Source organism: Ostrinia nubilalis, chromosome 19, assembly GCF_963855985.1.
Source record: "Ostrinia nubilalis chromosome 19, ilOstNubi1.1, whole genome shotgun sequence".
In the NCBI taxonomy this organism is placed as follows: Eukaryota; Metazoa; Arthropoda; class Insecta; order Lepidoptera; family Crambidae; genus Ostrinia; species Ostrinia nubilalis.
The window spans coordinates 9,065,717-9,077,335 of record NC_087106.1 but is presented as its reverse complement, the minus strand read 5'-3'; the positions used below and the strand labels follow the sequence as shown (position 1 = coordinate 9,077,335).

The 11,619-nt window shown below is 37.8% G+C and overlaps 1 protein-coding gene across 1 annotated transcript; it reads right to left on the bottom strand.

Annotated features, from left to right (window-relative positions):
• Positions 1–2,011: 2,011 nt before the first annotated feature.
• Positions 2,012–10,731, bottom strand: LOC135081159 (fibroin light chain-like). Its single transcript, XM_063975893.1, has 7 exons — positions 10,645–10,731; positions 7,953–8,041; positions 7,207–7,402; positions 6,769–6,912; positions 4,049–4,134; positions 3,445–3,589; positions 2,012–2,365 (listed from the first exon to the last, which is right to left on the bottom strand). Exons 1-7 carry the CDS (start codon positions 10,678–10,680, stop codon positions 2,270–2,272), a joined length of 792 nt encoding a protein of 263 aa, XP_063831963.1. The 5' UTR covers positions 10,681–10,731; the 3' UTR covers positions 2,012–2,269.
• Positions 10,732–11,619: the final 888 nt, after the last annotated feature.

The window sequence follows — 11,619 nt, the reverse complement described above, 5'->3', positions numbered from 1 at the left end:
GCTCCAGCATCCTTCCTTAACTCTATAATTATTGATGGGGATAATTGTGAAATAAATATTTTTATTTAAAGAAGTACTACCCCCTTATTAATAAAAAGTTACACCTAGGAAGAACCTTGGATTAAAATGACATTTTCCATACCAAATGACAATTTAAGCCAGAGTTCAACTAGGGTGTAACTTTTATTAATAAAGGGGTTAAAGTTTTATTACTTCTTAAGGGTTTTATTATGAGTTGCTAAAGCGAATAAACCCACAAGACCCAATAAGTCCACCCACAAGATGGACCGACGACCTCATAAAGGTGGCGGAAAGGCGCTGGATGCAGGCCGCCACCAACCGGCCATTGTGGAAATCATTGGGGGAGGCCTATGTTCAACTGGACGTTCTATGGCTAAAATGATCATGATGATGATGATGAAAGCGAATAAAGGGCTAATAGCTTGGGTAGTTAATCGTAGGTATAATCCTTTCCTTTTCAATGCTTCTTTTAGTTATATTAATAGATTGTAGTCATAATACATACTCGTATACATGGATGATTGTGTTATACTTTCATTATAATACTTAGTGGAATTACTGCTTTCAAAACGTGAATTAGAACTGGCCCCATAGCAGACATTTTCCTACATCTAAAGGCCTTTTAAAATATATATTGGTTATGGCTATTGGAGCGGGTACCACTTTCCATACATTTGTGCCCATCATCCTTTCTGGCAGCACGTAGGTCAAGATTTTCGTAGTAAGACGATGTTAAGATCGTATAAACCTGAAACCCCATTCTGGTTGCGATTTTCTCGAATTTGTCATTTAGTGTTGGATCTTTCTCGTACTTCTTTACCAATGTTATAGTAGTATTTGTCGCATGAACTAAAAACAGATTATAAAATATATGACTTTTGTTTACATACTTTATCAAATCAATATTAAAATAAAAAAAATATGTTTAATACAAAATATCAAAAATGTTAAAACGCGTTTTGCCCTGAGTGCCTAAAACGGGTATAAGAGTAGGCGCACACCGTTGATTTTTAGTTGGCCGATAGTTGTGCCCGATTTTAATTTGTATGAAGAATCGGCCAAATCGAATCGGCGTAGTGTGCGCACTCCCATACGTGCCCATACTGATCAACTGCCCGACTAAACTATCGGCCGACGAAAAATCAACGGTGTGCGCCTACTCTAAAGGTCTATGGGTAAAGTGACTATTTGATGCTTGATTGAGTTTTTTCTTTCGGGATCATCATCATCATCATTTCAGCCACAGGACGTCCACTGCTGAACATAGACCTCCTCCAATGACTTCCACATCGCACATTTTTCGGGATATTGAAAGATTATCTCGATTAATTCTTTTTTGACAGTCACAAATATTTTAACAAAATTTCTTTCTTTTACAGTTTTAGCTTAGCTTATTAATATTGTATGTATTATTAAAACCGCGGTTATCACCTTTGAACGATTCTCCATATGCACTGATCACTAACACGAGAATCAGCAGTTTCATGATGAACAAAATTAAATAATTAAAACCATACAAAAACCTTCCTGCGCACAAACATACCGATCTAAATATATTGAATAACTGAATGTTACAGGAAAATAATTTATTTCAGCCTATCCTTGTTTATTATAATATTCCTCATAATATTTCTGCATACAAGTATGTATACGAACATTATCATCCCTACTAATATTAATATCTGAAAGTAACTGTCAGTCTGCTGTTATGCTTAAACCACCGAACCGATTTTGATGAAATTTGGTATAGAGATAGTTAGAATCCCGGAAAAGGACATAGGGTAGTTTTTATGCCGGTTTTAGAAAAAGCTTTTCTGTGACAGACAAAAAGCCGCGGGCAAAGGTAAAATTATCAAGGTAGCAGGAAGGCGCTGGTCGCTACCAACCGTGCGATGTGGAAGTCATTGGGGGAGACCTATGTTCAGCAGTGGACGTCCTATGGCTGAAATGATGATGATGATGAAAGGTAAAATTTAAATTAAAACACAAATTGCAATAGACATATGGATACATCTTTATTCAATAAAAATCGCAGTCGTTAACCAAATGAAAGCCAGGTCGTGGTTGTTTGTATAAACGTATATTTACATAAAAATATAAATCCTATTTATTCCAAAGGTTTGTTTTTATAATCGCATAAATACAATATGATATGACCGTGTCTAAAGATGGAGTTAAGTCATCTTTAGATGTTCAGTTCGGGTGGTTCGGGTATAGGTATATAGATGCTATATTGGTCTGTTTTTATTTACAGCTGGATGCTGGCACCCGCTCGGAGGAGGGCGGCCTTGGCGGCGGCGGCCTGGGAGGATGGGTTGGCCCCACTGGCGACAACTCTCAAGAACTGTAACACATCAAACAAACAGTTATAATCTTTGCCAATTGAACAGCTTACCCGGTAGTAGATTATTAACCACCCGGGCTAGGATGCGCGCCATGATAAAATTTTACACGACATGGTATGGGCTTAGACTGCGTTTCCACCAGTAGTCGCTTCATTAACCGAGGAGAGATAAATGAAGCGATTCTATTGGTTCTTTACAGACACATCCCTCGGTATGCATCCACGCACATCTCTGGTGGAAACGCAGCCTTCGGGCAAAAGCGATAAAATGCCTCGATATTTTTTTTTGTGGCGCACATTCTAGGCTAGGTGGTTTTGGGAACTGTTTTTAACGAAGCAGACTTATCAACCCGGACAGTATTCTTTGTATGAAACTTCGTACTGTAATGCACACTTATCCGCACCGTAACGTAAACGCCTCGCGTAGCGGTGTAAGGCTATACGGTGTTGATCCCTTTCCTGGTTAATAAGTGTGCTATGACCTATCTGTTGGTTAAATACCGTCGGATAAGGCAGCATTAAACCTATATTGTTTCATCAATCATCATTAGTTGGAATCTCATCAACCACTGGACTATTCTAAGCTTATCCCAACTTTTCTAAATGTGTGCCATGGTGCTTATCTTAGTATCAAGTGACGTAGGGTATTCTACGATCCCCTCTCGTACTATATTATGCACATTTGTTGGCGGCGTTCTCAGATGCCCTCAATGTGCGAAGATCGGCTACGTAAGCCATCTTCGGGCGCACCAGCGTCGCCAAGACAGGATTCGAAGTCGCCATGGCCGAAATCGGTTGGATCGACATCATCATTAAGTACTGCGGGGATTTGTTGTATGGACGAATCCCATCAACCACCAAACTATTACGCACATTTGTTGGCGGCGTTCTCAGATGCCCTCAATGTGCGAGGGGGTTTGCCGCGAAGATCGGCTACATAAGCCGTCTTCGGGCGCACCAGGATCGCCAAGTTAGGAGTCGAAGTCGCCATGGCCGAAATCGGTCTGATATCATCATCAATCAATCATCAGACATCAATCATTATCATTATGCACTACGGCTGAAATCGTTGCACTCACGTTTGACAGTGGGTTGAGGGCCTGTTGCACAGCCCTGGCGACTGGAGCGGCAGCGGCAGCTGACACAGCGGCGCCAACGTTGTTGCTGCGAGCGTTGAAAGCGCTGTACAGACGCTTAGCGGCGCAGTATTCCTCGTTGATGAGTCTGGAACAGATTCGAACATATTCTGAACCTACTTCGGAACGCAGGCCTAGATTAATCGCACCTTTTTTGAAAGATTTTGAAGTTCTGCTATTGAATAAAAAAAGTTAAACGTTCAGTTTTCAGAGTTGCCGATTGTGGCTAGATACGGGGATGGGCACTGGACCATTCTGGGGTGGGCACGTACGGGCAGTAATACATTTTTGAATAAGTAATTCCTTTTATGACCAAGAGTAAGTGTACCTATATTCCCGCATGGAAAAGCTATATTAGGTACATCGTTTCATAGTCATAGTCATTTATTCCATAAACAATAATACTCGTACTATATCGTTTATGCAATTTATTAATTGTACCTACCTACATATTAATTATGTAATTTTAATATTTATTCTATTCAAACTGATTTGAAACCTTAATTAGTAAACCATTTTAGTCGAAACTTTTTATTGGTTTACATACCCGTTGGAGCCGTTGTTGATAGCTGCCCAAGCTGCTTCGAATTGGTAGGTCCTGCCTCCTCCGGCGCAGTTGCCTCTTGGTCCGACCTGGAACCGTCATAAAATGTTAAAACTTGCAAGTTAAAACTAAGAAGGGGCGAAGACAAATTTTAATGACACTTGCCTACACTTATTCAGAAAAAAGAATAAAAAATTGATTATGAGCAGCTAAGTGGATATTCTTTATTGTAAAATGAGTGTTCTGTAGGCCTAAGATGCGCGCCGCGATAAGCGGTTATCACGCCATTTTATCGATTTTGCCCATACATTTTGACGTCGATAAAAGTTATCACGGCGCGCATCTTAGGCCTACTGGTTTCCAGTTTCGCGAATAAATTACTGTGCCTCAAAACTTCTTTTATCTTTAACTGATCTGAACAATGTAGTAGTATGGTCGTAGGTCAGATGGAAGAGCAGTCGTCCGGCAAGCGAAAGGTCGCGGGTTCTATTCCCACATTAGACAATTCATCATCATTCATTTCAGCCATAGGATGTCCACTGCTGAACATAGGCCTCCCCCAATGCTTTCCATGTTGATCGATTGGTAGCGGCTTGCGTCCAGCGCTTCCCTGCTACCTTTACGATGATTACGATGTCATCGGTCCACCTTGTAGGTGGACGTCCCACGCTGCGTTTTCCGGTACGCGGCCTCCATTACAGAACCTTGCTGCTGCTTGAATTAATAGACAATTCGATCCTTTAAAGTGTAAAAATTTGATATTTTTTTCCAGATTGAGTTATTAATGGATCTTGAAAAAAGGCAACATAAATATTACTGTATTTGAAACTTCCTTTATGGAACCTTACTTTCGCAGACAGTCGGAAAGTTGGATTTACTTATTTGAAGTTTTACGTCCAAACCAACTTTAAGCTTGGATAATACATGATAAATAACCATAGTTCTGCAGATCTATTGCTAAACTCGATTAATCATTGGCAACGTGAGAGAAAAATCATTAATATCAATACCAGTCGAAGAATGGTCGAATAGTTTGGCCAGAGACAATGTTAGGGCAATTTGCTGTAGCTTGATGATAGATTGCTTCTATACATAGATATTGCAGCAGAATAGATGCCGCATTAGTAGAGTCTTTGTCCGGTGATGCGGATTTCGGCACGCATGCGGATCTGTAGCCTAATTCACGTAACAAAACTTCAACGACAACAAATCGCGGAGTTGCGATCCTATCGAGTAATCGTTCTATCGAAATGACCCTTATGAATACAGATTTTTTGTTGAATACGTGAATTAGGCCACAGATCCGCTTGAGTGCCGAATTCCGCATTAGCGCTCCTACACACGACGCCGCCGCCGCGCCGCCGCCGCGCCTTTGCACTGTTTATACGCGCCGCGTGAACACCGCTGCCGCGCCGCCGCCGCGCCGCTGGCGAAATTATGCTTTGATCGCGCGGCGGCGGCGCGCCGGCGGATTTACTCGGCGCGTATGAACAGTGTAGGGGCGCGGCGACGGCGCGGCGGCGGCGCGGTGGCGGCGTCGTGTGCAGGAGCGCTTACAGTAAAAAGCACTAACGATGATTAGAACAACACTTGTTACTCAGAAAATATTCAGATTTGAAATGGACTCAAATTGTACAAGTACAAATACAAATAAATACAAATATTTTTATTATGAAACACATGTTACATTGTCATTACAAATTAGCCTTATCCATTTAAGTTTTTAAAAACTTGTCCTAGGATAAAGCTGCTCTTCACAATGTTTAAAATTTCTAACATGAGTAGGTAACTAATAATTTTACGTTTAACAATTCCACGAAGCTCAGCAATATGTTATAAACAAAATTTTATAAAAATCTCTATGAAAAACATAAGAAATTAACGCACTGCTTTTATTAAGATCTATCTAAAATTGTTGTAATTGAAATGGGCTAAAAGTTAAAATGGCATTTTAAAATGAATTAGGGGGTGAAAGTATAGGCCGCGCGGTTGTCTGTTAAATTAGAAACTTATCGTACTTATGAATCGTACGAATACAATACAATGCTTTCTAAGTATTAGTTTTTGAGGCATCTATGGAGCACTAAGGTCTGAGCTACAGCATGATTTATGGTGGCAGATAGACCAAATGCATGGCCAGTCGTTAATACTAGATGTGAGTCCGCACGGGCAGTGTTTTATGAAAATCATCGTTTTGTTCTATTTTCCTGCGGATGTAACCATTATCATTCGCTCTACATAACCGTTGTTATGAGAGGCATCTTCCGAATTTACTTCTGTAGATACGAGACTTACCTATGCAAGCATAAATTATTGATATTTTCTTTTAAAATAGACATGGCTTAGAACAATAATATTACTTTGATGTTAGGTTTTTGTGTTGTTATATTATGGCATAATACTTATTTAAGAATATTACCTACTTATGGCATGATTCAATTGCCCGAAGCACGCTATTCATTCAATGCCATGCTAATTCAAACCAAAGTGGGTACCAGCTACATTTTAATTCACTATAAAGCTATTAAATTATGGTGGACCAAGATAGTCTTTTGTAGTTTATCTTCGACATCTTTAATTTGGGGTTCACTTTTTTAAAAGGTATCTTGTAGCATTCACACCCTTTGCTATCTGACGTCTAGAGCGGTCTTCCTTCAACCGCAGTACCTGTTCAAGGAAATTGGACCATCAAAAAAAGACAATGGTAAATTAATGATACTTACGGCTGAACGGAGAGCATTTGGGTTGACGGCGAGTTGAGCGATGCGGTCGATGTCGGCGGCCAGGCGACCGAGATAGCGGTTCAGGGCGGCGCGGAGACCAGCGTTGTTGCCTGAACGGACGGCGTTGGCGTAGGCGTTGACGAACTGGAAGAAAACGAGGTAATGAGCTTCCAAATCAAATCAATCAAATACTTTTTGATTTGTGGAACATCGGTGATAATGTCGGCGTTTCAGCCGAAAGACGTCCACTGCTGGACAGAGGCCTTCCCCAAGGTTTTCCACCAAGTCCTGCCACATCCAGGCACCTCCTGCGCAGTTAGACAATTGTTAACTGCAAAATATTACGGCCTGTAATGTGCAAGGCTTCTCAAAAAACAAATTGTCCATTTATTTTTAAACATTTTTTAAAGCAAAAAGGCGTTGACATTTGGTACTTACAGCGGAGGCGTCACAGGCGTCCCCTGGGATACCACTGGCGAGTTCTCCGACGACGGCGATGGCCTGGGCGACGCCCAGAGCCTGGCTACGAGGGTCGGCCTGGTTGGCCAGGTCGTTGATGATCTGCTGGATGGTCAGGATGTAGATGTTGGTGTCACCACCGTCGACCAGGTCGAATGCGTTACTGCTTAAGTAGCTGTGGATAGAAAACTTGTGTAATTTCAATCGCATTCGTTCATTCATTTCAGCCTAATAATGGTAGCGGGAAGGCGCTGGATGCAGGCCGCCACCAACCGGTCATTGTGGAAATCATTGGGGGAGGCCTATGTTCAGCAGTGGACGTCCTATGACTGAAATGATGATGATGATGATTCAGCCTAATGCGTCAACTGTTGAAAAAGGCCTTCCCAAGGACTTCCTTAACGATCGGTCCTGCGCTGCCCGTATCTACCTTCACCAGATCGTCGTTCTACCTAATGGGAGACCTGCCCATAGTAACTACGTCTTCCGGCTCCTGGGCGCCTTTCGAGTACTTTCTGCCCTAGCGGCCATCAACATCGCAGATAAAGTAAGTAGTGAATGAGTAGATTTTTTTCACAACTGGCATCCGCAGAATACCTGTCGTCCTTATACCATCCTGATGCTTGTACCTTATTGCTTAGTTTTAGATACTTTATTTTGTACTAGCATCGAATAAATACTTTTTTTCTTTCTTTCTTAACAAAGGCGATTCTTTTAATACTGACCTAGAGACTAGTTTTCCATTGTCAGCAACTGGAGCGATCTCGTTGTAGTTGTACTGGGAGACTGACACGGCTGGCAGCGCGAACGCGCCCTGTTATTAAAAAACATGGATTTGATTAAACATTATTGATACACACATAACAAGTACCTACTCGTACATAGATAGAGGTACAATAAATGAAGCTACAACTATAGGGTAGACTGGGTACAGTTGTAACAACTCGAATGTTATCGAACAATGCTCGGTAGGCGAGGGGTACAAATAAGAGGAAAGACATGCGGGCGACAAGTCCAAACAGCCTTATTTGTCATGTCACTCGCATGCTCTACCCTTTGTGTCCCTCAACTACCGAGCTACAGTGAAGTTGTTACAACCGTACCCTGTTACAACCGTACCCATTCTCCCCTACCCAGTTACTATGAGTGAAATAAATCTGAACAAAGGGGCATTGACACAATCTCTACCATGTTTCATTTATTTATTGAATGAGCTATCAACATAAGATACAGTAAGTAACTAATACAGACAACAACAAAAAAGATAAAGCTCTCTTAAAATATTCACGCAGTTATAGCGCGTCATAGAAACTACGAGTATATTTTAAATATTTTATGTTCCGTATTTTCATTTGGTAGGTACAATATAACTTCCGATAATATTTTTTCAGCATCTGCCGAAATTTACATAAAAATATAATAACCAAAAACTTCTAGAGCCATTGAAGAAGCTGAAAGAACTTTTTTATTACTTCTCCGATTTAATTTTGATATTTGTTACATTTAAGATTATTATTTCACATTTAAAATCTTATTAGCTACTGCTGGGTTAGTTTCGAAATTGAAGTATGTAAGTTTTCAAAAGACTAGACTTGTCATTACACATATACATATAGTTTTGAATTATAATTGTAATAAAATATAGCTCCTATTATTTGACACTACTTAGTTTATTTATAGCTTACTGGAACTTTTCTTCATAAGTATGAATTTGTAATTTATATAAAGACCGGAGAGCCATACTCAAATACACATGGGATTAAAATCTAAAGCAATACATTAGTGAAATTAATTAATCAATAGATGCATCATGCCCTAGAGAATGTAATATGGATGGCTTTTACTGAACTAAGTATTCATTATTAATGCAAACTTTTCCCTTTTTACACAATCCGGGAATTTTAATTAACCTTCTAAGAATTTATTTCCTATCGACAAATTGACTAAGTTGTGTATTATACTATTTTAGTTTTTCTTTCATAACGAAAGGAAGGCTACGGAAAATGAAACATTAACTGTAATTGATTATTTATACACATAACATTTTCATACCATACCTACATAAAGTTTTAAATATCTTAATTAGATACAGTTTTCATTAATTGGGATATTAATTCATCGTAGTTTTCAATTGGGAGCAATTTAGAAAGTTTTCGTTTCCCACGAGGATCTGATTTACTGTTATTGACCGAATATAATATTGATTGTTCTGCGTATTAATTTACGCTTGCAGCAAAATTTTAATTATAATAATTATAGTACTTATTATGACTGCGAAAAATAATACCTAGAATGGACCGCAAAGAAAAAGGGTTGGTTAGAAATTCTTCTATATCTTCAAAAGTACCGGAGCTTTATGAAGCAAAACATACTGGAAAAACTAGCATTTGTATTTACTTAACGTTTGATAAAAATAAAAAGTTTGAATTAATTTAGTCTTTATCATTATAACGCTCAGTTGAGAAGATTTCGTAACCGACCATTTTTTTACGGTCCTGTTTAAATTATTGACACTGGCAAGCAAGAAAGATGATTTATCGAAAAAATAATAAATAAAATAGAATTTAACCAGAGAAATTCCAACCTGGCATAACTCCCACTATTTTCCCCTTGAGGTCCTATTTTATTGACGTCATAACAGAGCTGTCATTCGCACGGTACCAATGACGTCCCGACAGATTGAGGATCCACTAGCCAAAGTTAATCCGAATAAAAATCGTGTGAGGTAGAGGTCGGTCGTTACTTATTTTTTTACACAATGTTTAATGTTGAGTAATTAACCTGTGCAATCAATTTTATTATTTGAAATGTTTTCTTTTTTTATTGCCAAAATATTTTTTTTAACAATACGGGATTCTATTTTAAGGTCTAATGATTATATTAGAGTCTAATCTAACCAATTAATTTCTCAATTAAAATTATAAATTAAGCTTTTTCATCCATCGATGTTTTTCATCCGACATTAAAATTTAATGGAAACGAGCTAATATTATACAAAATTATCCAATAAATCTGTTTTGGATTTGAGCCCTGGCTGTTGCTTATAAAATAGATGTTTTAATGTACTATATTCGTAACACAGATAAGATAATCTGGTACTAAGGTACTTTTCAGAATAGCAGTTTAGAACTGTAATTTTTTTTTTAAACTATCAATATTTAATTTAACTTCATTGCTCATAAATAATGACCTAACTTTGGGACGGCCAAAAAAGATTACCAGTTTTAAATTCTTCTATTTTTAATTTAAATAATTAAGGCAAATAATTTTGTTTAAGTGTTGGTAAAAGTTACATAAATTATACGATACGGATACAGGTAGTCCATATTACATCTTTTTGTCAAATTATAGCACCAATTTATAAAATTAATAAACCTAATCAATTTCCACAGAAAAATCACATAAAAATGTACTCACCGACACTAAGAGCGATACCAAAACGAAAGGCAGCATTTTGCTGGTCTTTAAATGACCAATTCGGTATATACTATACACGACAGCGTCTTTTTTTGATCCTATTTATACATTTTTGTCACAATAAACCATCACACACTTGATCAAACAAATTTTATTGTTGACATTTTTCACGCCCTCTGTACAACTCTATCAAGACAATATAAAACCAAACTCCTAACTCATAAGATCGAAATTCGTTTACAGAATTTCACCTTGATAGTTTGTGTACACTGCGTAAGAAAATATTGATTACAAAGAAATTAATTAATACGTTTGTGAAAAGGTGAGCATTAACGTTGATTGTAATTGTTTGAAACAATTGAAAATTAAGTTGTTTTACTTTAGTTTCAACGTCATGTGTTATGCAAATTTTGTCGAAGGTGATCTATAAAGGCCATCACACACACTTTTCCGGAATGGTTTTTCAGGTAAGTAGATAATATAAAATTTATGCTCCTGCCTGGATGTAATGCAAATGAGTACTTTAATTTTAACGTCTTCTTTTGAAGACGAATCACTCAATAAATCACGGGTGCGTGACAGTTTATATAAGTTTATATGATATAAATTCATTTCAATAACGTTCATATTGTATAATAAACGTATGTTATAATAACACTTGATATAATTTTTTAACATATAATGTTTACTTCATATAATAAATCATTTCTAATAATGTCATTTCAGATACCAATCAAAACGCATAAAGACATTTGATATAAACCTTACTTAATCTAAGACTCATTTGATGTAATTTTGTTTGATATAAATAATATTTCATATAACCATTACATAAAATAAATATTATTTGTTATAACGACTATTTGGTATACTCTTTAATTGATATAATTTCTGATAGATAAAACTTTTAGTATGTTCTTCTTTAGCTTGACTTATAAATGACTTTAGTGACAAAAACGAATCGCCGTAAAACCG